The sequence below is a fragment of the Neovison vison genome, chromosome 12 (genome assembly GCF_020171115.1).
Source record: "Neovison vison isolate M4711 chromosome 12, ASM_NN_V1, whole genome shotgun sequence".
NCBI lineage: Eukaryota > Metazoa > Chordata > Mammalia > Carnivora > Mustelidae > Neogale > Neogale vison.
In genome coordinates, this window is record NC_058102.1 from 50,721,990 (window position 1) to 50,749,735 (window position 27,746).

Sequence of the window (27,746 nt, forward strand, 5' to 3'; positions counted from 1 at the left end):
CTGGCTTGGTCATATGAGCATGTGACACTTGAGCTCAGGATTTGTGAGTTCAAGCCCCACCATGCGCGTAGAGGTCACTAAAAAAAAAAAATAAATAAACTTAAAAAAAAAACCAGGTCCCCCTCCAACTTGAATCTTTGGCATAAGATATGACATGACTTTGGGATAGACAGGAGGAGAGAGGACACCCTTGTGGAGTCCCACAGTCAGGGAGGAGTGTGAGGGAGTGACATTGTCACCAAGACCTGGCCTTTAATGCCTGCCCCCCCCCCGCTTGTACACTTTGTCTTATATTTTTCCCTAAGCTCTTCTTTCTGGTTTTCCCCTTAACTCAGAGAAGTAAAACCCCAAAACCACTCCTCCAAGGGATGGCTTCTGCCCTCACAAGACCTCCTGCTGGTCCAGACCACCCAGACCATTTGAGCTAAACCTGGCATGAGTCTCTGCTGGTAGACCACGGAGTGGCCTTTGGAATGATCTACAGTTACCTTTACTTCATCATAATATGAAGATCTCTGCCCAAGGGGGAGCCTCGGCCTCTTTAACGCAGCACACAAGATCCGTAGAGGATGTGACGTCTTGCCTGCCTCTACTGAGGACAGCACAGTTCCCTAGCTAAATATTTCTCCTAACCCTAAACAAGAGGAACCCATTCACCCTCTCTGTAGGAGTTCTGGCTTTGGAAACCAACCCCACCCCACCCCACCCCTGTGATCTTCTTATTTGCTGCAGATGGAAGTTTTCTTTGTGGGACAACTGAACCTGGTGCCTGACTCACCGAGGCGTGGCGGACTCGTGTTGGTTGGGTTCAACATCTGCTCCCTTTACAATGGGGATGGATCGGGGCAAGGTTTAAGGGCTGAAAGGAGAGAGTCAATCAGGTGGGGAATTGTTCCAGAAGGGAAGGAAAGGGCCTGATAGGGCCAAGAGGAGGCGGGTAGACTTACAGCGGAGGCTTCATGTTAAAGAAAAGGCGAATAAATAAATAAAATCTTTAAAAAAAAAAAAAAAGGCGAACAAGCCCCATAGAGTCTCTGTGTTACCTTGGTACGAACGCACTCGACACATAGCAGATGTTGGCGACATATTTGCTGAGTGACAGAGGCCCTGAGTGATAGCATACAGACTGAAACCATCCTGAAAGCAAATTCGAGGTCAGTAGAAGACTTTTGAGGAGTTGACGCCAAGAGAGTAGCTCTAGTTGTGGGAGAATCCATCTGGTGGCAATACTAGCAGGCGTCTCACCAACAATATTTGCACACAGAAAGGTAAAAACACTCGATGGCTCACAATCCTCACAGTAGGAAAAGAACAGCTTACAGCTGGAGTTAACTTTTCAAGTTGGATTTCCCACATAATTCTATTCCCATTTTTAACTTTCTGAATTTCCCTTTTAAAAGGGCAACAGGCCACAATTCTGGGCCCTGTCATCCTGCCCTGTCATCCTGTTACTTGAGGCACCACCTATGCCAACTGAGCTGAGGTTTGGGTTTCCTAACACTGAGCAGGGTCAGAGGGTTCTGGGTTTGCCCCAGGTCTATATAAAGCAAGGTGGTTTTCTTCCTTTCTTCTTTTTTTAAAGATTTTATTTATTTATTTATTTGACAGAGAGAGAAATCAGAAGTAGGCAGAGAGGCAGGCAGAGAGACGGGGGTGGGGGGAGCAGGCTCCCTACTGAGCAGAGAGCCCGATGCGGGGCTCGATCCCAGGACCCTGAGATCATGACCAGAGCCAAAGGCAGAGGCAAAGTGTTTTCTGATAGTACTAGTTCACCGTGTAAAACGGATACAGGCTCAGTTGAAATGGATACTGTATGTGTGGGGTTACTTCCAGGATGAGACATGAAATACACTTTCTCTTTCTCTAACTGGGGATTCATAGTGCAATCTTAATAGCTTTTCTTCAACGATGATGCATTCTACACCACGAAACAGCATTATTTAGCATCCATAAAATGTATAGTTCATTTGGAACAGATTCTAGAAAACAAGAGCTTCAGAGTGATGAGAGAGGAATGCAGACTCCTGACAAGTTAGTTACAGCCTTCAGTATTCATGGTTTTCTCTAATCTTCCTTGTTTTCTTCCAGAACACAGAACTTTGTTTATTCACAGTACTAATCAAAAAGTAAACTTCTCAACGACTAATTGCATTGGTAAACTCGAGCATTCTAAAGGAAAAGATAAATTAAGAAAAATGTGCTGCAGTTAAGCATTATTTAAAATGCTGGGGGGGGGTTTTGTTTTTGTTTTTATTTAAAGATTTTATTCATTTATTTGACAGACAGAGACCACAAGTAGGCAGAGAGGCGGGCAGAGAGAGGGGAAGGGAATCGAGCTCCCTGCTGAGCAGAGAGCCTGATGTGGGGTTCGATCCCAGGACCCTGGAAACATGACCTGAGCCTAAGGCAGAGGTTTTAACCCCCTAAGCCACCCAGGCACCCCCAAACATTGTTTTTTGGAAGGCAAATCTTTCATTTGAAAGGCATCTTGGCAGAACAGAAGCCAAAAAGTCCACCTGAAAAGTTCAGAGATTAGTTTACCGGAAGACACTGATTGCTTAATAATCATTTAATGTTCAAAGTTCCTTTCAGGTTTTGTTTTGAGAGGGCAGAACTATCTAGGTGGTGTTAACCACTGGGGAATTCAACTGCAGAAATCACGCCATATGCAAATAGCTCTCTGAAGGGGTTTTTTAGAATAACGCAACACACCCTTGTTTGGAATCTGTATTTGCATAAAACCCCATGCCAAAATCCCTAGTAAGTTAAGACTGCACAGTTTGTTTTTGAAATAACATGATGGGAAAAGGAAAAGATGCCTCTGTTCTTTCTTTCTACAAAGCACACAACACAGGCCTTCTATTTATTCATTCATTCATTCATTTATGACTGTATTTATTTGAGAGAGAGAGAGAGTGTCAAGCAGGGGGTGGAGCAATGGGAGAGGGAAAACAGACACCCCACCGAGCAGAGCACCTGGCGCAGTGCTCAATGCAGAGTTCAGTCCTCAGACTCCGGGATCATGACCTGAGCAGACACTTAACCCACTGAGCCACCCAGTCGCCCCAAGGCCTTCTTCTTTAAAACAACACACAACTGAAGATATTTTTAATTGCAAAAGAAGTCAAACAAAAGTCAAATGTGTAAGTTGGCTCAACTCCTCTTACCAGACTACCGCAATAACACCCACCAGCTAATAAATTTTATGAGAAGTACTTCTGAGCCATACTTAAGCTTATGTTTACTTTTTTACCCATACTTGAGCAGGATTTATTTTCCATGGCAGGGCTGTGTGTGATTTCTCAGGTATCCTTCCATGTGCCCTGCTCCCTCATGCCCAGATTCAGGTACACATGTAACATTAACTACCTCTGGGAAACAATTTAAGAACAGTTCACCCTGAACACCAGCGTTTCAGGCTAAAGCTCAGAAGCTGTGTGTGATTCCATACCTGGGTAATGATCGGTACTGTTTCCCCTCACTTTCTTCCTTTGTTCAACTTCTTTATAGAATCTGTAGAGGCCTACTGCCTATACCAATTGGCAAAATCAAATTGGAAAATCTCGACAAGCAGGGACCACAACTTGTATCTAGTACTGTGCTTTGTTTAATACTCTTCCCCACGAGCTTTGGATGTTTAGCAGGCATCTGTTCATCATTCATTCAAACACATATATTTCTGGAATGCCTACTCTGTGCTAGGTACAATTTTAGATGCTAGAGGAGCAAACAAGAAACAAGGCAAACAAAACATCTCTTTTCCCCTTGAAGCCTGTATCTAGATGGGCAAAAAACAAATGAAGAGAGATAAAGTGTTTGAGTGACAATAAGTGATGTGAAGGCAAACGAAGCAGGAAAGGAGCATAAGGACCACAGTGGTGTCAATTTTTATAAAGTGGTCAGAGTAGATAATAGTTAAAAATACAAAGGAAGTGAAGAAATAAGCCTCGGGGTTACCTGCAGGGAAAATGTTTCTGGCGTGTGCCAGGAGAGGCCAATGCAGCTGGCATGGGGCAAACAAGAGGGAAGGGAGAAAAGCCGTATAGGACTTTGGGGTTTACTGTGAGAAGGGAAGCTACTGAAGGGTTCTGAATAGGACAATGACCTTAGCTCACTGGCCGCTGGCTGAAAAGTAACTCCAGGAGTGCAAGGGCAGTAGCAGGGAGCCCAGTTAAGAGGCTGCTGAAAGGGGTGTCTGGGTGGCTCAGTGGGTCGTTAAGCGTCTGCCTTCGGCTCAGGTCATGATCCTGGGATCCTGGGATCGAGCCCTGCATCTGGCTACTTGCTCAGCAGGGATCCTGCTTCTCCCTCTGCTGCTCTCTCCCTCCTTCTCTCTCTCTCTCTCTCTCTCTCTGTGTGTGTGTCAAATAAATAAATAAATAAATAATCTTTAAAAGAGGCTCCTGGCCCACTGGCATCAGTGGGACCTGATGGTGGTTTGGACCAGGCTGGTGGTGGCGGCAGTCCTAAGAAACAGTCAGATTATTAGATAGAGCCTGAAGGCAGAGTTAACAACAGAGACTTAGAGACATGAATGTGGTTTGGCAAGAAAGCAAGAAGTCCAAGAAGACCAGTATTTTCAGCCTGAACAAGTGAAGGATGGGGTTGCCATTAGCCACGATGGGGAAAAACTTTGGTGGAGCGAAGCTTTTCTGGGCTGTTACATTGGAGACGTCTGTCAAGTAGGCAAATAGAAGAGATGGTGCTGATGTCGGAGAGGGAGATGCAGGCTAGACACGGGGCAGTTATCAGCATATGGATGGAACCGGCAAGATCGTGGGTATGGTAGATACATAGGTCTGTGGACTAATTCCACGGGTACTCGGGGATGTCAGAGAGATAAAGAGGAACCCGCAAGATGAGAAGAAAATAAACAGTGTAAGTTCTAGAAGGAAAGAAAGTGCCTCAAGGAGGAAGGAAGTGTATCCAATAAGAGTAAACTGAGAACTGACCATTGGCTTTAGCCCCTGTGACTTGGAGTTGTTTTTTTTTTTTTAAAGATTTTATTTATTTATTTGATAAAGAGTGAGAGAGAGAATGACAGGGGAGAAGGTTAGAGGGAGAAGCAGACTCCTCATGGAGCCACCCAGGCGTCCCAGGATGAGAGGTATTTTAATGGAAGAGTGGGGGTGAGAGCCAGATTGGAGGAGGTTCCAGGGAGAATGGAGGGCCTGAAATATAAGTAGCCCTTTTACAGAATTTCACCTTAAAGGGAACAGAGAAATGGGGTGGTAACTTAGACTAAAAATAAGATCTAGAAAGAACACTGTAAGATGGGAGAAATTCCATGGTCGTCAAAAGAACACAGACTCTACTGCACTTTCAAGGTGGGGAGGCATCACTCCTCCTTCCTTAAGTGTACGCTGCACTTAGTGACTTTCTTCCAAAGCGTATGTGAAGAGGGGAAGAGAGAGAGTATCAGCAAAGCAAATCGATGGATATGACCTCAACTCTGGTTAATGTCAACAGGGGTAAGTCACGTAAACAGGGGGTATCCCTGATACAATGTCCTGAAAATGGCACTTTACCTCTGCAGTCTGCCTCTCAAAAAATCTGTTTTTCAAATTTTGTAAAAAAGATTCCGCTCATACATTTGTCTCAGAAAGAGAGAGTGAGCAGAAGCAGAGGGGAGTGGCAGGCAGCGAAACAGGCTCCCCACTCAGCAGGGAGCCTGATTCGGGACTCGATCATAGGACCTTGGGAATCATGACCTGAGCCAATGGCAGACGGTTAGCTAACTGAGCCACCCACGCGCCCCTGCCTTTCAGAAACCCGTAACCTCAGTCTAATCATGAGTAAAACATCAGTAAAATCTTGGTCAAAAGACATTCTACAAAATGGTAGGCCAGTACTGACCAGTACTCCTCAGAACCGTTAAGGTCATCAAAAACTAGAAAAGTCTGAGACTCGATCACAGTGAAGAGGGGCCCGAGGATACACGATGACTCAATGTAATCTCGGATGGGATCCTGGGAGAGAGAAGGGGGGTTAGGAAAAAAATGAAGGAAATCTGAAAAATATTGACTTTGATAATAATAATATACTGATATTGTAACAATTGTGCCACACTAATGTAAGATGTTAAGTACAGGGGAACTGGATGGAGAGTATAAGCGGAAGATATAAAAGATGAGAATTTTTTGTACAATCTCCTAATTTTTTCTGTAAATTTAAAACTGTTCTAAATAATAAAATCTATCTAAATTTTTTTTTTTTTTTAAAGAACATAGGCTCTGGAGTCTGACCATCTGGTTAGAATCCTAGTCTGCACTTTACAAGACCGTGACTTAAGTTACTTAAATTCTCTGAGAGTCAGTTTCCTTACCTATGAAGTGGAAATAGGAAAAATACCTACCTCACAGAATTTTTGTGACAAATGACAAAATCCACATGAAGTGCTTAGCAGAGAGTGTCTGGCAAAGAGCAAGCACTGAATAGACGGCAGCTTTTATTATTATTAGGACTATCATTTTGATTCTTTATTGAATATTCAAGGACACATTTAATGTGATTTTATACTTAATTTGCTTTAAAGTGATTAATAATAATTTCTATGATAATTTCATTTCTTTTTTTCAGAGGGAAAAAAACGGAATACAACCCATTCCAGACTACCTGTAAAAGGGTTTCTTTCCCAGGGTATCACAAGTGTTGAAACAGGTCATGGTGTGCACTTCTCCAAACAATTTAATTCAAGTACTACCCTATGATAATGTAATGAAATGACTTGTCACCAGAGGCTCTATTACCACGTCTGGAAGGGAGTATAAGATCAGTAACATTTTCAGCTTGGGCTCCTCCTTTCATTACAAAGCCATAAAATCATCATCGACCAGAGAATGTATTACCTTGTGATTTCCTCTTCTTAATAACCATATGTGACAAAAGGGACTTGAGGAGGAATATGAAGAATATGTTTAAGGATAAAAAACAAGTAAGTGGAGAAGTGAAAGAGTGTGGTAAAATAACTGCTATATTAAGATGCTACTAAAGTAGAGAATTTGGCCAGAGCAATGGCTCCCAAGCCAGGCTGTGCATCAGACTCACCTCTGCAAAAAACAGAAAGATGCTGGATCCTTAAAGCAAATGCTGAATCAACAGCTCTGGGTGTGGGACCTAAGCATTTCTATCTTATTTACTTATTTAAGAGAGAGAGATAGAGAGGGAGCAAGAGAGCGTGCATGATCTGGAGTGGGAGGTGGTGGGAATGAGAAGCAGAGGGAGTGAGAGAGGCAGGTTCCATGCTGAGCAGAGAGCCCGACGCAGGGCTTGATCCCAGGACTCTGAGATCATGACCTGAGCTGCAGGCAGATGCTTAACCGACTGAGCCACCCAGGAACTCTGGCATTTGTATCTTTAAAAGATCACACAGATAATTCCGGTTTGTGAACAACCAAACTGCCATATGATCTATGGCAGAGCTGCCTTTGTAAATGTCATCTGATATTCACCATCATCAAGCATCATGATCAGCTTGAGACAGTCTTAACTATTACACTGCATTGTTTTCTACATGGAATTTTGGACACTCTGTATCTTCAGGCTCTCTGCTGTCCTGAGCATAAAAGGGACTGTGTCCCTGATTCAGTCTTCTAGCACTCTCGCCTTCACCCTCTAAGGTCAAGTTTTCCCTCCCTCTACCTCTTCCCGTCTTTCTCCTTTCCCCATGCCAACAGGGAAACTCAGCATCTATTTAACATGGGCAGTGCCCTCAACCACCCTGAGTTGAGTCAGGCTTCCCTTCTGGCTGAGCCAATAATTCATGAAGCAGCTGCTCTGTACTAGGTCTCCTTTCAGAGCTACGTAGTCTAGCTATGTGCACAGTAAATTATAGCTAGAGAATCAAGGAATAGGCATTTCAGATTCTTCCCCTATGAAAGAATATACAAAGGAACAATGGCCAGACACTATACAAAAATAGAATGGTGACTCACAACATGCGTTACCCAGTCCAGAATGCCAATCTACGATACACAGTAACTAGTGTGAGAAGTCATGTTAGCATCTGTAGCAGCTAGTCCAAGAAGCCAAACCATAATCTCTGTAGCAATCAGCCCCAAATGTTACGATTCAATTAACAACTGTCAGCTTCCCTGATTTTCGCCCCTGCTTCCAATTCAGGACCATCTTGAAAGAGCCAAATATACACCCTAAACAATTCTGCTAATTAGCCTGTCCATAGCTTCTCCATGTCAACTCCTCCAATAGTGGAAGACCTGAAGCCTTCTCTTTTTTCTACCACAAAGCTTTTCCACTCCTTGCTTGCCTTTGGGTCTCTGTCAAATGCAAGTGATGGTGGCTAACTCCCTTGCTTTGAATAAATAGCCTCTGCTTGTTCTCATTTGGGTGGTCTTCACTTATTTCCACAACTAGAAAAATGGGGCTGCATGTCTGAAATGGCTCACTGAATTGTTCTTTCACAGCTGAAATGACTGTACTTTAGAGAGGCTATTTTAGAGATAGCGGAAAGAGCAGAGCAGTCAATACTTGTGAACTTGAGGAAGTCATGATCTGGAAGAGTAGTGTGGCTGTGGGTAAGGGCACAGGCAGTGATCCAAATTGCCATGGTTCAAATTCTGGCTCTGATACTCCTTAGCTGTGTCAGTTTGGGCAAGTGTCATTTAATGAATGTGTACCACAGTTTCCTCATCTATCGGTGATGATAATAGCACCTGCCTCAAAGGGCAACTGTTAAGTGCTTTATAAGACAACCCATGTAAAATGTGAATGTCTGGATTTGAATGCAGGTGAGAGAGAGAGAGAGAGAGAGGGAGAGAGAGAGAGAGAGTGAATGCAGCAATACTGGGCTGGACTTCCTGAAAAGCACCAGTGATGTGGGACTGAGAACTAACCACCCCTCGTGGATGGGACATACACTCTTCCATGTTCAGTTTTCATCCTGCTTTACTTATTTATGATAGCTACCTGGCCCCACTGACTACCTGTGGACTGCAACAAAAAACATTCTTCTCTCATAAATGTAGTCATTCTAGGAAACCAGTGGGTCCTAAAACTGTCCATGCCATCCATTTCCAAAAGATCTGGTGTGGGAAGGATCTTATCCCCCAAATGCATACTCTATGTTTTCCAGAAGTCAAAGAGTCAAGTATTTTTTGATATTTTTACATAACAGTCATACTTTAAAATTACAGAGCTTATAATATACAAATGGTTTTAGGGTTTTTTTTCACTTTTTAATTTAAATTCAATTAACTAACTTAGAATGTATTGTTGGCATCTGAGGTAGAGGTCAGTGATCATCAGTCTTATATAATACCCAGTGTTCATAACATCACGTTCCCTCCTTAATGTGTTATCACCCAGTTGCCCCATCCCCCCAACTTCCTCCCCCCTCCCCCAGCAACCCCGTTTATTTCCTATGATTAAGAGTCTCTTATGGTTTGTCTCCCTCCCTGATTCCGTCTTATTTTTTTCCCTTTCCCTATGATCTTGTTTTGCTTCTTAAATATACCTAGAAGCCCACGGCCACATTCCACAAAGTGTGACCATACTGTTCATTAACAAAACTTTTTTTTTCTCATAGGTCTTTTGCTAGTCTTGCTTTAAAAAAAAAAAAAAAGGTGTTTCAGAGAATAAAGGCTAAGTTGTTTTGACATGACTGTGCTTATTTTCAACTAACATTAAATGTGTCACCATGGAAGATCAAATCTAACAAAAGTGCCTGTACTTAATAAAACAAAGATTTTTTTCCCTGAATTATTTCCAGTGATCACACTCAAGACTTCCAAAAGGCAGTTGCTCAACTTCCCAATGACTGCATAGAATGGTTGTAAAGCCAACTTTCCACATGGATATAAAAAGACATCATCTAGCATAAACCTTCATGCCACAGGCTGTGATAACTAAGCAAGAAATAGTAAGAAAACTGGGAGCCACATTGATGACAAATAGTATTTTACGTTACCATTTCACCTAGAATTTAATTAAGAAGGGCACTTGCAAGTGCCCTGAAAACAGCAAAGAATAAATTTAAAGGGATAAATGTTTTAGTATGAAAATTATATTCTAGGGTAATTTTGCCATAAGAAGGCATCACATGGGCGATTTAACTTAAAATATTCTGAACCTTCAAGCAAGGCGGGAACAGTTGATAAACATGGGATGGTTTCAGGAGGGTAGCTGCCGCTTAATCCCACCGAGGGACCCAAAACGTCTTTGAAAGAGAAGCAGGTCGGACTGAGCATGCGCGTCGCGACGCAGCGCACCGCCCCCCCCCCCCCCCGCCCCCGCCTGCGGCACGCCGCAGCCCCCGAGGGCCGCACTCACCGAGGCCGCGCCAGCCCAGCGCGCCGTCGCAGCTGTCCAGCACCGCGCAGAGCTCGCCCAGCAGCGTTGGCGGCAGGTCGAACAGGAGCGTGTGCGCCGTGAGCGCGCCGCGAGCCCCGCAGCTCCTCGCCGCCGCCGCCGCCGTCCATGCCATGGCTCGGCCGCCGGAGACGAGGGGCCGGTCGGAGGACGGATGCGGAGCCCAGGCCTCTCGGCGCCCGGGAGGTGCGATTACACAACCGCGGAAATCCTGCTTCCCCGGCGGCGGCCAAGGCGGCAGAACTTGCCGAGCCCCGCAAGGGGCGGGCCCCACATGACGCACAGCGCTGCCCGGCAGCGATGCCCGGGAGGGCGGCCGCGGGGTCTCCCTGCCTCGGCGTGGCCCTTGTCACAGGCTCTAAGTTTTGGCCAGCCCTTTCGTTGCTCTGGGTTTGGGGCGCGACGGGAGAGACAGAGTCGAGAGCGAGAGCTGGGGAAAGACCCGGAGGGCAGAACTCACGGGGGCGGGGGGGGGGGTCTATTATACACTGCATGGGCCGGCTCCTGGCGGGATGGACAGAGACCTGCCACGACTTCTTTGAAAAATGCATTTTTATTTACCCCGCCAGGAAGCAACACATGTTTATTGAGGAACACTTGGAAAACCCAGAAAAACTGAAGGAAGAAAACACTTAGCTGAAGACAACCATTCAAAAGGTTTGGCACATTCTTCCTCCCAGCTTTTACTGAAGTTGAACAGATAAATGTGCATATATGAAGTTAATGTTGGGAAAGACAAAACAACAACAAAACAGCAACAACAACAGGAAAACAAAAAAGAGAACAAAGCAGAAGAAAATTGTATTCATTTTCTTAATGAGGCTGCCCATTCTCCACATTGCTACTTGGTTTTACTAAATCCTTTTCTCCCTGGCCTTTCTTTTTTCCTTCCTTTCTTTTTAAGATTTTATTTATTTATTTGACAGAGAGAGAAGAAAAAACACAAGCAGGGGGAGTGGGGGAGGGAGAAGCAGGCACCCCGCTGAGAAGGCCACCCCAGGACCCCGGAATCATGACCTGAGCTGAAAGCAGAGGGTTAACGACTGAGCCACCCAGGCCCCCCCTCCCTGGCCTTTCTTTTTCTTTTCTTTTCTTTCTTTCTTTCTTTTTTTTTTTTTTTTAAGATTTTATTTATTTATTTGACAGATCACAAGTAGGCAGAGAGGCAGGCAGAGAAAGAGATGGGGAAGCAGGCTCCCTGCTGAGCAGAGAGCCCCATGCGGGGCTTGATCCCAGGACTCTGGGATCATGACCTGAGCTGAAGGCAGAGGCTTAACCCACTGAGCCACCCAGGCGCCCCTTGATAAAACATTGTTCCACTACTTTTTCTTTCTTCAAAGTGTTTGACGGAGTCGTTTGCTTCCAACATGGAGTTTAAGTAAAATTGACTATTGTTTTTAAAATATTCTATCGTGTGTGCTGTAATAGCCCATCACAGGCATGATACAAATATTACTGGTGAAAAGAGGAGATGCTTTGAAAGTGGTGAGAAAAAAAATCCCAAACTTAATGACTGTAGAGTGGACCATTGTCATCAACTGAAAAATAGCAACCCTATTTGAAAGCTTTCAGATTTGTACTCTTTGGCAATGGTGCCCCCTAGAGACCAACATTGATGCTACATTATCATTTCGTACCCATACCCCTCTCTGAAGTCCCAGGTCGTTCTCAGGTAGAGTATACAACAAAGTACACTTGAAAATTGATAAATACAATACTTTCTGGGCAAAGGTTTCTATATCCCTTTGTTTAAATAGCTAAACTTTTATTGTCTATCTGAACACGCTTAAGAAGCCCTATACCTCTCAAAGGGACTACCTGAGTAAACTGAGCAAGAGAGGCAGGGTCCAAGTATTTGACAGCCATTGAGTTGGTGAACTGGTAGAACAGGGGATCCAAACTTAACCTCTCCCACGAAGAGGAACCAGTCGCTGGACCGTGATCCAGCGAATCACGGTCGCTGAGTGAAGCAGTCAACATGGCCTGCTTTTCCAGATCTTCTGACTTAAAGAGAAGCAAGAATTTTATGTGAAAGTCAGATTATGTGAAATCTATATGGATTATGCGAAAATTCTTGTATTTTTAGTGTTGGCAGCTAGTATCAGACCATGCTCCCTCCCTATTCCTTAAAACTTCCTTTGACTTTTGAATTTTAAATCATCAGGTTGTATCACTCACGGCTTCATACCATGCTCCCTCCCTATTCCTTAAAACTTCCTTTGACTTTTGAATTTTAAATCATCAGGTTGTATCACTCACGGCTTCGCTGTTGCTGTCATCCACTGCTCTCCTCCACCTTAATTCTGCCCTCTCCGTTTTAGGCTATATAGCTCCTGCTCCCTGCAGTCCTCTCCAATACTAATCCTATCTTAATCTTTGGTGATTTGAAATATTTGTTGGGCAAATGATGATCTTTCCAGTACCCGTTCTCCCAGTTCTTTGGCTCTCCTCTCCTCCAGTAATCCTATCTTCCACCCTATTTTAGCCAGTCATTCCCATGATAATTCCCTAGATCTTGTCGTTATCAATGACCACCCCTTCTGTAATTTCTGTTTCATGAATCCACTCTGTGACCACACCTCCTGTCCTTTTAGTGCATTCATTCTAGTACTCTGACCCCAACAATCCTTCCCCCTTACCAGGATACCAATTCCAAAATCTTGCTACCTCTCCTCTGGCTCTGCCCTCTTGATGCCCTTGCTTTTCTCTTTATCCATAAAGTCCACACTCAATTTTTATAATCCCTCTGGCTTTGTTGAGCTCTCTTAAATCTACCATCCTGATTAGATACAAGTTTGTAATATTAGGCTGCACACCTGTGTACCAGAATGTAGCTGGGAGTGGGGTGGGGAATTAAAAATCCGTTGATTGGGGCGCCTGGGTGGCTCAGTGGGTTAAGCCGCTGCCTTCGGCTCGGGTCATGATCTCAGGGTCCTGGGATTGAGTCCCGCATCGGGCTCTCTGCTCAGCAGGGAGCCTGCTTCCTCCTCTCTCTCTCTGCCTGCCTCTCTGCCTACTTGTGATCTCTCTCTGTCAAATAAATAAATAAAATCTTTAAAAAAAAATCCGTTGATTGGACTTAATTTAAAATCAAAACCATGACTTTCAAATGGGTCCTTTATGCTACCGGGCTGTCACACTATGTGCCTTTAGTACATTTACCCTGCTGATCCCCTTGACAACTGTTTTATGCCTTCTCTTTTCTCAACGCCCATTACCCTCTCCTCCATCCTTGGGCTCAGCTGATGATCTTGAGAATATTTATTAAGAGTACTGATATATCAGAAAAAAAATTAAAAACCTTCCACAGAATCTCAGCATCACATCTTCTACCTACCAGTATCTGAACAGACATACATGCCTCCCTCCTTTTCTATAGGTAGATTATGTAGGTTCCTATGTGAATCTAATCCCTTTACCTCTGCACTAGATCTGATCTCCTTCCTGCCTCTTCCTCAAAGACATCAAGGGCAGTGTTTTTCAGTTTCAGCTATGTCGTTAATTTCTCACTCTTCACCGTATCAATTCTATTGGCATACAAATACAATGTTATTTTTCCCACCTTAAAACAAACCATAAAACTATTTGATGCCATTTCCCCTACTTTGATGCCATAATTATTACCCCCTCTCCATTTCTGTGATCCTTTCCATAGTAAAGGGTTGAATATTCTCACTGTCTCCCAACTTTTCTTCTGTTATCTTCTCTTAAGCCAACTCTAGAGCCACCCCTCCTACTTTACTCCACTGAAACTGCTGTCAGGGTCATCTATGTCCACATCATTGCTGAATATAACAGTTTTTAGGTCTCATCTTATTTGACCTCTCAGTAGTTTTTGACACACAGGTGATCACCCCCCTCCTTCTGTGACACTTTGTCTTCCAAATTGTCTTACATTTTAACTTATTGCACTGGTCACCCTCCCTTGCTGTCCTTTCTCTTCTCCCTTAACTTAATGCTGGAGTGCCTCAGGGTTCAGTTCATAGTTCTCTCTATGTACACCCACTCCCTTGATGATCTCAACCAGTTTCAAGGCTTTAAATACCATCCACACAAGGACTGCCAAATGCATATGGTTAGCTCAGACATCTCCCTTCACCTTCACACTTATCCCCAAAAGTGAACCTTTGATCATGCCTCCTGAACCTGCTCTTCCACATTCTTCCCCATCCAAGTCACTCTTGCTTCCAGTTGCTTGAACCAAAATCTAGAGTCATTCTAGGCTCCTCTATTTTTTTTTCCCAGCCCATGTTCAGTCCACCACCAAACCCTGTTGACTCTTCAAAATATATTTAAAACCATACTTTTCTCCATCTCCGCTACTGCCACCCTGGTTTGAGCCATCATCGTATCTTGCCTGCTTTGCTACAGTTATCTTAGAACTAAAGCAGCTTCCACTGTTGCTTCCTATAGACTTTCCTCAACACTGCATGCAGATTCATCCTTTTAAATCAAATCTGATTATGTCTCTCATCTGTTTAGAAGCCAACAATGGCTTCTAATTTCAGTCAGAATGAAAGTCAAACTCTTTATCCAATGTGCATTCACTCTCCCTCTCCCTCTCCCACTCCGCTGTTAACCCTCTGATCTTGTTTCCTTGTTCATCCTGCATAACCACACTGCCTCCTTGCTGGTCCTTGAACACACCAGGCAGAGTCCCACATTAAAGCCTTTGCACTTGCTGTTCCCTTGCCTGGGATGCTCTTCCCATCTTGCTACAGTCTACCCTGACCTCCATATTTAAAACTGCAGTGGTCCATGCACTGAGAGTCAGGCTGGCATATGACTGAACTGGCAATAATATATGGCTTGGGGGACCAAATATCATTGAGATTTCTCCTTCTCTCCGAATCTGAATAGGAATGTGCAGCAACTTTGGTCATCTCTGGAACCATTTTGTAGCCACATGGATATAGATACTAGAATGAAGTGAGCCCTGGGGATGGTCTCATGAGGGAGAAAACCAGATCCTTCATAATGGCATTAAGCAGCTCTTTTGTTCTGTGCCTAGAGAATGTCCTGCTTCTGGACTTAAAATTATATCACACAAATTCCTTAGTAAGTCGGTTTTTAAACTGGGAATCTTGTAATTCACAAACAAATGCATCCTAATGGATACACCAAACAGACATGTGGTGATAGTTCTTGGTTTGTTGATGGCCTGTAAGAGAATGGGAAAGAAACTAACCTCTGTCCAAAACTGGAGTTCAGATCTATACAGTTCTATCTCTGGAATGTCAGATGGGTATGGAAACTACATTGTAGAGACAACTGGGTGTCTTGAAAAAAATAAGTGTTAGTAGGGAATGGTCCTGGCAGCATGGATGGAAGCAGTATGAAGTTCTAGAGGCGCGTGAGACTGCACTGAAAAATCCATGCAGAACCAGACCAGCCCGGCAATCCATGCACCCACTTCTAACATACATGCTTCTGGCAAGGACGTGGCTGTGGTTAACCCTCAAACACTTTCACTGTCTTTTTACCCTCTTAACCCCGCCCCAAATTTCAGATGCTAGAAAGAGAAAGAGTTTCCATCCCAGCTGGAGGCAAGAGAGTAATGAACTGCAAAGAATCACTGGAGATGATCACAATCACTGGAGATGATCACTGGAGAATCACAATCAATGGAGATGCTGAGGGAACCCTGAAGGCCAGGGCACAGATGGCATAATGGCACAGATTCACGGTATTATCAGAGACAAAGTCCCAGCTAAGCACAGGCATTGAAGCCTAAGAAATAAAAAATCAGGTGAGTCAGGTAACAGCACTTCCTGTATATGAAAAACTATAAGCTATTTACCCAGCATCCCTAAGGATGGATGCTCAAAGGACAACCAACTGTGCGATATAGATTTTTTTTTGTTTGGGAAATAATTTCCAAAATAAAGATCACTAGCCTATGCCATCTTTGAGCCTTATCCCATCCCTGGGCTTTAGAAGGTCCTAGGTGCACTGGGGTTTGGGGTGAGGTAAAGATCAGTATGGGGTAAGAATGTTTGTGGGGCATATTACTTGGTAATTTTAAGAAGTAAGAGTTGGATAGTTTCATTAAAATGACCTAATAAGGGGCGCCTGAGTGGCTCAGTTAGTTAAGCAACTGACTTGGGCTTGGGTCATGATCCCAAGGTCCTGGGATCGAGCCCCACATTGGGCTCCCTGCTCAGTGCAGAGCCTGTTTCTCCTCCCTCTGTTGCTCTGCCTGCTTGTGCTCTCTCACTCTTTGTCAAATAAATAAATTTTTTAAAAAACAACTTTATTTTAAAAATGACCTAATAATACTGTTGGTAGGAATGCAAACTGGTGCAGTCACTCTGGAAAATGGTGTGGAGTTTCCTCAAAAAGTTCAAAATAGAGCTACCCTATGATCCAGCAATTGCACTACTGGGTAATTACCAAAATGATACAAACACAGTGATTCAAAGGGCACATGTACCCCAATGTTTATAGCAGGAATGTCTACAATAACTAAAATATGGAAAGAGCCCAGATATCCATCTACAGATGAATGGATAAAGAAGATGTGAGATATATATAGATAGATATATCTCTCTCTATATATATAGTGGAATACTACTCAGCCATCAAAATATGTGAAATCTTGCCATTTGCAATGACGTGGATAGAACTAAAGGGTTTTATGCTAAGCAAAATAAGCCAATCAGAAAAAGAGAAAGAGAAATACCATAGGATTTCATTCATATGTGGACTTTAAGAAGCAAAGCAGATGGACGTAAGGGAAGGGAAGAAAAATAAAATAACACAAAAGCAGGGAGGCAAACCATAAGAGACTCTTAACTCTTGGAAACAAACTGAGGGTTGCTGGAAGGAGGGGTGGATGGGAGGATGGGGTAATTGGGTGACGGGCATTAAGGAGTGCACTTGAAGTAATGAGCACTGGCTGTTGTATGCAACTGCTGAATCACTGAATTCTACCTCTGAACTATTAACAAAGTATATGTTAATTAAATCTAACTTAAATAAAAGATTTAAAAAAGAGAAAAATGACCTAATAATAATAACATGCAATAGTTGCTCCTCCAGTTTATTGCGTGTGTATTTTTAAAGATTTATTTGAGTGGGGTAAGGGGCAGAGGGAGAGGGTCACAAACAGACTCTCAGCTGAGCATGGATCCTGACGCTGGGTGATCTCGGGACCATGAGATCGGGACCCATCAGTTCATAACCTGAGCTAAAACTAGGAGTCAGATGCTTAACCGACTGAACACAGGTACAGGCACCACTGATGTGTGTGTATGTGTGTGTATTTGTAAAGAACATTAGGCTTCCATTGTCTTGTAACTCAACTTTTCCCCATCAAAGATATCAAAAACATTGTTCTAAAAACCTATTATTTTGGGGCGCCTGGGTGGCTCAGTGGGTTAAAGCCTCTGTCTTCGGCTCAGGTCATGATCCCGGGGTCCTGGGATCCAGCCCCGCATTGGGCTCTCTGTTCAGCAGGGAGCCTGCTTCCTCGTCTCTCTCTCTCTGCCTACATGTGATCTCTGTCTGTCAAATAAATAAATAAAATCTTTTAAAAAAAATCCTTAAAAAAAAAACCCTATTATTTTATAACATGATCTATACTATGATTTTAACAATTACCCTTTTAGGGTTGATGGAATGTTAACTGGTGATTTTATTTTCTTACTTTGTGTTTTCCACACTTTCTAAAGTTAACGTGTATTGTCTCAACTAGAAAACCCTCAACTATAGAAAATAATTTCTTTCAACATTTTCATGCTTCATCCTGTTTCACCATTTTCTTTTTAAATCATTTTCAAAGTATTTTTCACCCTAGAGTGTGTTGCTATAATAACTTTTGCCCAGTCACCACTAACTTCTAAAATCTGATTTTTTAATTTAAGAGATTTCAGTCAAGGGCTTTTCACGATAATTTCAATATTAGCTAAAGTTCTATATTTTTTTTAAAGATTTTATTTATTTATTTGACAGACAGAGATCACAAGTAGGCAGAGAAGCAGGCAGAGAGAGAGGCGGAAGCAGGCTCCTTGCTGAGCAGAGAGCCCGATGCGAGGCTCGATCCCAGGACCCTGGGATCATGACCTGAGCCGAAGGCAGAGGCTTTAACCCACTGAGCCACCCAGGCGCCCCTAAAGTTCTATTTTTGACACAATCATTTATTTATCTCTAGAAGTACCCCAAACATGTGACATAAATCTGAGATTATGGCACAAATTTTTTCTTTTGGAGTCAAGACTCTACTCAGACTATTTGCAATTTAATAATGGAAAATGGCTTAGGGATATTAATCCAAGTACTGCATTTTACAGATAGCAAAACTGCTGCGGGCTATGTGAACTCTGGATGCAATGTTTGTTGGAGAAACACACACACAAAATCTCATTCAGGATTTCCAAATTTCCTTGTCAAGTTATCAGCACAAATCGTGTGCCTTTTTCCCTCTCAAGGATTTGGCTTTCTTTTCCTTGTTATTTAGTAAATCCCCCCAAATAAATCCTGTATTAGTTTGTTCAGGCTGGCATTAAAAATACCACAGATTGGGCACCTGGGTGGCTCAGTTGGTTGAGCAACTGCCTTCGGCTCAGGTCACGGTCCTGGAGTCCCGGGATCGAGTCCCACATCGGGCTCCCAGCTCCATGGGGAGTCTGCTTCTCCCTCTGACGTTCTCCCTCTGACGTTCTCGCCTCTCATGTTCTCTCTCACTGTCTCTCTCTCAAATAAATCAATAAAATCTTAAAAAAAAAATACCACAGTTTGCATGGTTTCAGTAAGAGAAATTTATTTTTTCACAGTGCTGGAGGCTACAAATCCCAAGATCAAGGTGTCCACAAGGTTCAGTTTCTGGTAAAAGCTTTCCTTCTGGCTTGTAGATGGCCTTTTCTGGGTGCGCGTGTGTGTGCGCGCACGCACACACACACACACACACACACGCACACACATTCAAAAAGAGAATGAGCGAGAGAGAGAGCACACCAGGATTCTGGTGTCTCTTCTTCTTCTTCTTCTTCTTTTTTTTTTTTAAAAGATTTTATTTATTTATTTGACAGACAGAGATCACAAGTAGGCAGAGAGGCAGGCAGAGAGAGAGATAGAGGGAAGCAGGCTCCCTGCTGAGCAGAAAGCCCGATGCGGGACTCGATCCCAGTACCCCGAGATCATGACCTGAGCCGAAGGCAGCGGCTTAACCCACTGAGCCACCCAGGCACCCCTCTGGTGTCTCTTCTTATAAGGATACTGATTCCATCTGATCAGGGCCTACCTTTATAACCTCACTTAACCTTACTTTACTCCTTACAAGTCCCTTTTCAGATTCGGCCAGAGGGGGAGTTAGGGCTTCAACATATAAATGGGGCCACACATTCAGTCCATAACAAACCCTCTGCACAGAAGTTCAAGAAGTAATGTCACATCATTGGGTTTCATAGTACCCGTTCTAACAATACTTGTTATCTGTATCTTCTGGCCTTTCATAGTGGTCATGGTTCCTCTTGTTCTGTACTGAATTTGTTTCATTATTCATTCGTTTTTTTGAAAGAAAAACAAAAGCTTGGATATCCAATCTGGTGCCTTGATAATGAAGGTAATATGTCTGTATATGAAAGTATCCAGCATATTTGGATCTAAAACTATTAGTAACTTCTGATCAAATGGTCTTTCTTCAGGGCTTATTCTGACAGTTTCACAGCATTAGGCCCTCATCACACCATCTTTTGTGAATTTTGGTCTTTTTTTTTTGGTCTCTTCAGACAATACTCAGTGTTTTCCACCTACGTTACTGATTGTTTCTTCTGTTTTCCCAACTAACTCTTCCTTTGGCTTGTACTGTGCACCCATAGGCTGAATTCTATTGATCTTTTTATTCCAGGTCTTGAAGATTTCATATAATCTCACTCTATATCTATATCTCTATGTGGGCCACTCTCATATATGTGTCCTTAGCCCTAAACTGCCCTGTAGGCTTCTTCTCACTCCCGCCTCCAATGTTTACTGAACAATTGCATTTTGATTTCTTTCTTTCATCTCAATTCAGCATGCCCCAATCTGATCATTTCCTAGAAAATCAGCTTCTTTTTGTCTGGTCACAGGAGCCAAAAGAACTCTGTACTTTTGTTCCACTGATTGATCGATTGATATAATTAGAATTTACTGAGCACCTGCTATGTCAGACATTATGCTTGCTGATGCTTATATACAATTAATCACCAAATGTTATTCTTCTGTAATGTCCTTCATGAGTGTCTGGATCTTTTCCAATTTCAACTAGTTGTTTCATGTTTGGATTTTTTCAGCATCTCCTACCTGATGAGCCCCTAATTATCTTTCAAGATCCTATTGAAAAGTCACCACTTCTGATGTAGGTTGACTTGTGGGCTCCCATGATATACATTTAAGGCTTAACTACTGATGTCTTTTTGACCATGACGTCAATTGGAAAAATAGGCATACATGGAACACATTGCAGACTCAATTCCAGACCACTGCAATAAAGCAAATACTACAATAAAGTGAGTCAAATAAATTTTTGGTCTCCAAAGCATATAAAAGTTTATACTATATTACACTATACTGTATTACCCTCTACTGTAGTGTATTAAGTGTTCAATAGCATCATTTCTAGAGAAAAAGTATATCTCTTAATTTAAAAATATTGCTAAAAAATGCTAACCATCATATGAGCTTTCAGAGGGTAGTACTCACTGTGCAGATCACCGTAAAAAACATTATAATAGTGAAAAAGTTTGAAATATTATGAAAATTACCCAAATGTGACAGATACATGAGAAGTGAGCAAATGCTATTGGAAAAATAATGCCAATAGACTTGCTCAATGCAGGGCTGCCATAAACCTTCCATTTGTGAAAAACACGGTATCTTCAAAACTGAAGTACGATAACATGAGGTATGCCTGTAAAATCTCTGCAGATGTAATCGAGCTAAGATGAGGCCACACTGGAATAGGACTGGTGTCCTTATAAGAAGAGGGAAATTTGGACACAGAAACACAGAATATAGGCCTGGTGAAGATGATGGCAGAGATTGGAGTGATGCAACCACAAGCCAAGGAAATCCAAGGACTGCCAACACCAGAAGAGAGGCATGGGACAGATTATCCGTGAGAACCTCCATAAGGAACTAACCCCGCTGACAACTTCATTTCAGACTTGTGGCCTCCAGAACTGAAAATGAAGACATTTCTGTTGTCTTAAGCCACCAGTTTGTGCTAATTTATTACAGCAGTACTAGCAAACTAAAACACTGTGAAGCCATTTATAATCTTCCCAAAGCTCTCATTTCTTTTGCCGTCTCCACATTTACCATGATTTTTTTTTTTAACTTGCTACTTAATGTCGCTTAAGTGAAGGAAAAATGTCATTTAAAATTATTAGCACAGGGTGCCTGGGTGGCTCAGTCGTTAAGCGTCTGCCTTTGGCTCAGGTCAAGATCCCAGGGTCCTGGGATCAAGCCCCACATGGGTCGGGGGGAGCCTGCTCTACAGGAAGCCTGCTTCTCCCTCTCCCACTCCCTTTGCTTGTATTCCCTCTCTCGCTGTGTGTCTCTCTGTCAAATTCATAAATAAAATCTTTTAAAAAATTATTAGCACTAATTTTATCATTGATCCTTATATGGTATAATACCAGTTTTAAAGGCAAGCTCATAAAGATCACCAAAATCACAGTTTGTATTTCCTAGCCTGTATATACATAAGCATTTCATTCTTACTAGAACTGTGGAACAGTTATATACAACAAACTAAAAATATTTTTATCTTACTTCTTGAGATGTACACATTCTACTAACACTCTTTACCTTCAGCTTACTGGCAAGGATGTACAGGAAAAGAAATTATGGTTGGCCCTCTTTTCCTTTCCCTCAATAGCTTCATTTTAGTAATTGGCTAATATCGGGAAGTAACACAAGTAAAAAAGGATAGGCTAGGATTGCTTGGACGTTCATGCTTCTTAGAACACCACCGCCTTATTTTTGCATTCATAGTAAGTTCCGATTGGTAAGGAGGGATTGGTACAACAGTCCTTCGCACTGTCTGTGCCCTCCCATCCCTGTCTCATTCTTTGTCACCCGTATCTTAACCCTCAGCTTCGCCCCTCATCTGAACCTACCCGCATCACTTCAGTCTTCTCTGGTTGGCGCTTGTCTTCTGTGCTCATGGGGCATTACCTCATTCGGAAAGCCTGGCTAATAGAAAGTGCTCAGGAAATTTAGGGAATATTATTAATATTAAAAATAATAAAAAGTGTATCTCCCGTGTGATTATTGAAGGACCATGTGAATGAGCTGAGTATTTGTTCCAAGAACAGATGGATGGGACCTCGCTTCTATCACTTTCAGCAACTCTCCAGGTCAGAGGATTTAAAAAAGCTTGTCGAGGGAAAATCTGAGAAAAGCTGCATTTTAGATGACGCCGGGAACGTAATTCATTTTCTCTCCCGCCCCAAGCTGAAGCACCCTCCTTCCTCTCAGCCTTACCGCAGCGCCGGGGGTGAGCGCATCGATGAGCGCGGGCTGCGCTCGGCTAGTCGGGGCTGGAGCGCTTCAGGCCGGAAGTGGCTCGAAGGCCGTTGAGTCTGCGTCGTTGCCCTAGCTCGGCGGGGTCGCTGGGGTGCTGCTGCCGACATGGCCAACCCCGACCCCCGCTACCCCTGCTCCTCCATCGAGGATGATTTCAACTATGGCAGCTGCGTGGCCTCGGCCAGTGTGCACATCCGAATGGGTACGTCCTTCCATCCCTCTCGTCCCTTCCCGTTCCCCTCCCCCCAGCCCGGTCCCTGCGGGCGGCTCCGCGCCGAGCCTGCTGCGCTGTCGGCCTCTAGGGGTGGCTTTCGGCTTCCGCCGGCAGCTCCTCCCGGGGCGGGGCTCGCTGGCGGAGCGCGGCTCCCTTGGGATTCAGAGGAAAGCCTTGCTTGCGGCTCCCCGCCCCGCCCCCCGGACTCCGCGGAAGAGCGCCCTCCCCCGGGAGTCGGGAGGAAGCGCTCCCGGGGAGAGCGCGGCCCTGGGGAGGCGCCGTGGTCGGGTAGCTGCGCGCTCCCTTCGGGAACCCGAGCTGAAGCTCATCCCGCTTTAATCCTGCCTTCCTCCCCGTACAAAAGGACATGAAAACCTCGGCAGCCTTTATTTGGCATCTTGATTTTCAAAGAAATTCAGGGTTACTTTTTAAGGTGAAAAGAAGTTTATTAGGTGGTTATTGTGACGTGCACCTGAATGCAGTTATTTGCTTACATATTTTTGGTTTAGGGGTGTGATCGCGTTTCAAGTTTCTGTATACTCGGGTGTGTCCTTTGCTGGGTTGTAGGATGTGTGGGGACAGGGACCATCTTTGTTCCTCTTCACTGTTTGGTGTCTGCAAGACCTGGAACTCAACGTAAGTTTGAGATTTAATTGAGGCAGTTCCTGGAAATGGAAGCTTTAGAGACCAATCAAAATGCAGTATTAGTTTTAAGTTATTATGCAGTATTTACTGAATTTAAAATGCTTAAAAAATATAAAATGCTTAGTTTCACGTAAGTGGATTTCATTGTTCGTTCTAGTTCAGCCAGTTGATTACAGAGGTTGTCCCATATTTTCATTCTGTCCCCGCGGCTGGAACTTATTCTGGAAAAAGAATTAGGACAATCTGATGCGCTAAGAATCTTGATCCTTGACATCTATGATATTTCTGGAATTGAATTTTGGAATGATTTTGGCAAATGAGCATAGTTTTTTCAATTAAATTTTTAATTGTGGTGAAACACATTTCATTAAAAATGTACGTTCTTAACCATATTTAAATGTACAGTTCAGTAGGTATTCACCTTGTTGTACAGCCAGTCTCCAGGACTTTTTAATCTTGTAAAACTGAAATTCTGTATCATCCAAGAACTTGCTGTTTTCCCCTCTCCCAGTGCCTGGCAATGATCATTCTACTTTCTGCTTTATGAATTTGGCTCCACTAGATAGCTCATGTAAGTGGAACCATACGGTGTGTATCTTTTTGTGACTGGTTTATTTCAGTTAGCATGTTTTTAGGTTGTATCCATTTTTTTTTTTTAAAGAGAGGGAGATGGGGGAGGGGCAGAGGGAGAGGGAGAGAGAGAATATTAAGACCCATGCCTGGGGCAGAGCCCATCTTGGGGCAGGATTTCACAACTCTTTGAGATCTGACCCAGGCCAAACTCAAGAGTCTGACACTTAACACACTGAGCCACCAGATGCCCCAGGGTGTATCCATTTTGTAGCATGTGTTACACTTTGCTTTTTAAGGCTGAATAATTTTCCATTGTGTGACAAAATCACATTTTGTTTTTCTGTTTAGCCACTTGTCCACACCTGGATAGCTTCCACCTCACTATGAATCACTGCTATAAACATGTGTGCACAATACCCACGTGGGATCCTGCTTTCAGTTGTTTTGTCTGTATACCCAGAAGTGGAATTGCTGGATCATACGTGTTTTAGTGAAAAACCCATTTTTTTCCCACCTGAGTAGGGAAAGAACTAGTTCTTCCTCCTGTGTTTCTCCTTTATTACTCACACAGAACACTTCAGTTTTGATACTTGTGGTCACCAAATGTGTGTGTGTGTGTGTGTGTGTGTGTGTGTGTGTTTGTGTTTTCCCCTATATCAGGCAGTTCTCCATGACACCCACTCTGTGTCATGAACTCATGTCTCATGAGTTCGTGAGACTCGTGAGACATGAGTCTGAACTCAGTTCTGATGCTCTCTCTGAGTGGATAGTATCAGATCCCCCAGGTTAAGGTCTCAGTCCCATTGACGACTGCTCTCACCCCACTTCAGATGCCGGTTGCAAGTAATAGGTCCCCAGGTTACCCATAACTTGTCAGACTTGGCTATACATTGAAGGTTCCCATGACTCCCTTTTTGGTTTTGATGAATTTACCAGAGCAGCTCACAGAACTCAAGGAAACATTTATATTTACCAGTATATATATATATATATATATATATAAAATCATATATATATGATATATAATATATATTACCAGTTTATATATATAATATATATTACCAGTTTATTAAAAGATACAGGTAAACAACCAGATGAAGAGAGATAAAGTGGGAGGTCTGGGAGGGTACCAAGCACAGGTGCTTCTGTCCCCACAGAGTTGAGTTGTGTCATCCTTCCAGCATGTGGATGCATTCACCAACCTGGAAGCTCTCCAGACCCTAAACTCGTAATGTTTTATGGAGGCTTCCTCATTTAGGGATATCAATTATTAGCCCCATATTCAACCTTTTCTCTTCTCCCCACTTTGGCAGGGCTGAAAATTCTGCACTTGCTTATGGCTTGTTCTTTCTGGTGACCAGCCCTCATTTAAGAGCTCATGTGGGATCACCTCAGTAGAACAAAAGACACACCTGTTACACAGAAAATTATAAGGGTTTCAGGAACCCTGTGTCAGCAACTGGAGTGAAAGACCAAATGTTAGAACAAAAGATGCTCCTAGTGCTCTTACCAGTTCGGAAGTGACAAGGGTTTCAAGAACTCCGTGCCAGGAAGCTGGCGCAGAAACCAATATATATTTTATATCCTCTCACGGTATGGTAATTGTATTTTTAGTGTTTTAGGGAATTACGATACTGTTTTACATCGCGACAACACCATTTCCTTTCTAACCGACATTGCACGAGTGTTGCAGTTTCTCTACATTCTCACTGACACTTGTTCTTTTGCCTGTTTCTCTGAAGGTGGCCATCCACTTGGGTATGAGGTGATACCTCATTGTGGTTTTGCTTTGCATTTCCCTAATAATTAGTAATGTTCAGCATCTTTTCATATACTTATGGGACATTTGTATCTTCTTTGTAAAAATGTTATTTAAATACTTCGCCCTTTTTTAGGATGGACTTAATTTTTTTAAGCAATTTAGGTTCACAGCAAACTGAGTGGGAAGTAGAGTTCCTTCATAACCTGTTTCTACTCATTCATAACCTTTCCCACTTTGTTATAATCCATGAGCCTAAGCTGACACGTTATCACCCAGAGTCCATAGTTTATATTAGAGTTCACTCTATTGTACATCCTATGGGTTTTGACAAATATGTAATGACAGAGATCCCCCATTATAGAATTATATGGGATAGTTTCATTGCCTTAAAACCCCTCTATGCTCTGCCTGTTCATTCTTCCCTCCCATCAGCCCCTGTAACCACTGATCTTTCTACTGTCTCCATAGTTTTACCTTTTACAGAATGTTGTATAGTTGGAATCATACAGTATATAGCCTTTTCAGATTGATTTCTTTAACTTAGTAATGTGCATTCAAGATTCCTCCATATCTTTTCATGGCTTGATGGCTTATTTCTCTTTGGTGCTGAATAATAGTCCATTGTCAGCATGTACTTCAGTTTACTCATTCCCCTACTGAAGGACATCTTGGTTGCCTCCAAATTTTGGCAATTATGGCTAAAGTTACTATATAAACCTCCATGTGTAGATTGTTTTGTAGTCACAAGTTTTCAGCTCATTTGGATAAATGCCAAGGAGTATGATTGCTGGATTGTATGATGAGAGTATGTTTAGTTCTGTAAGACTGCTAGAGCACAGTTGCTGGAACGTGTAAGAGTGTGATTAGTTTTGTAAGAAACTGTCAAACCATCCTCCAAAATAGCTATACCACTTTGCATTCCAGCAGCAATGAATGAGAGTTCCTGTTGCTAGACATTCTTGTCAGCATTTGGTGGTGTCAGGTTTTGGATTTCAGCCATTCTAATAGGTGTGTAATGTTTTAATTTGCATTTCCCTGATGACGTATGATGTTGAGCATCTTTCCATATGTTATTTGCTATCTGTATATTTTGTTCAGTGAAGTGTCTGTTTAGGTCTTTTGCCTGCTTTTTCAGTGAGTTGTTCATTTTCTTATGGTTGAGTTTGAAGAGTTCTTTGTATATTTTGGATAACAGTAGTTTTATCAGATGCATCTTTGCAAATGTTTTCTGTTAGTCTGTGGCATCTCATTCTCTTTGCCCATATTTTAATTGAGTTATTTATTTTTTTGTTATTGAATTGTAATAATTCCTTATATATTCTAAATATTAACCTCTTATATATAATGACTTAAAATTCTCTCCCATTCTGTAGGTTGCCTTTTTACTATGTTGATTACATCCTTTGATGTACAGAGTTTTAAATGTTGATGTAGGACAATTTATCTATTTTTACTTTTGTTGCCTATGCTTTTAGTGTCATATTCAAGAAATCATTGCCAAACCCAATATCATGAAGCTTTTCCCCTGTGTTTTTTTCCTAGGGGTTTTTACAGTTTTAGGTCTGATGTTTAGGCCTTGAAGTTATTTTGAGTTAATATTTGTGTATGACGTAAGGTAAGGGTTCAACTTGATTCTTTCACATGTGGCTATCCAGTTTTCCTAGCACTGTTTATTGAAGAGATAGGGCTTTCCTTCATTGAATGGTGTTGGCATTC

At 42.8% G+C, this 27,746-nt stretch overlaps 2 protein-coding genes and 1 long non-coding RNA gene across 4 annotated transcripts in view; 2 read left to right on the plus strand and 1 right to left on the minus strand.

The window, feature by feature from the left end:
- Nucleotides 1-10,509, minus strand: part of IRAK3 (interleukin 1 receptor associated kinase 3) — a 47,167-nt gene extending 36,658 nt beyond the window's left edge. Inside the window, exon 1 of the mRNA XM_044229089.1 lies at nt 10,288-10,509. Coding sequence (XP_044085024.1) covers nt 10,288-10,441 — 154 coding nt within the window. The 5' untranslated portion in view covers nt 10,442-10,509. The remainder of the gene's footprint in view (nt 1-10,287) is intronic.
- On the plus strand, nt 10,437-21,707 carry LOC122892491. 2 transcript variants are annotated; one of them, XR_006381409.1, is made up of 4 exons: nt 10,437-10,512; nt 10,896-10,983; nt 15,836-16,075; nt 21,232-21,707. It is a non-coding gene; the product is annotated as an uncharacterized LOC122892491 (long non-coding RNA). The 2 variants fall into 2 exon arrangements; XR_006381410.1 differs by lacking the exon at nt 10,437-10,512 and having other exon boundaries at nt 10,804-10,983.
- A 1,155-nt stretch (nt 21,708-22,862) lies between these two features.
- Nucleotides 22,863-27,746, plus strand: part of TMBIM4 (transmembrane BAX inhibitor motif containing 4) — a 28,274-nt gene continuing 23,390 nt past the window's right edge. Inside the window, exon 1 of the mRNA XM_044229090.1 lies at nt 22,863-23,038. Coding sequence (XP_044085025.1) covers nt 22,942-23,038 — 97 coding nt within the window. The 5' untranslated portion in view covers nt 22,863-22,941. The remainder of the gene's footprint in view (nt 23,039-27,746) is intronic.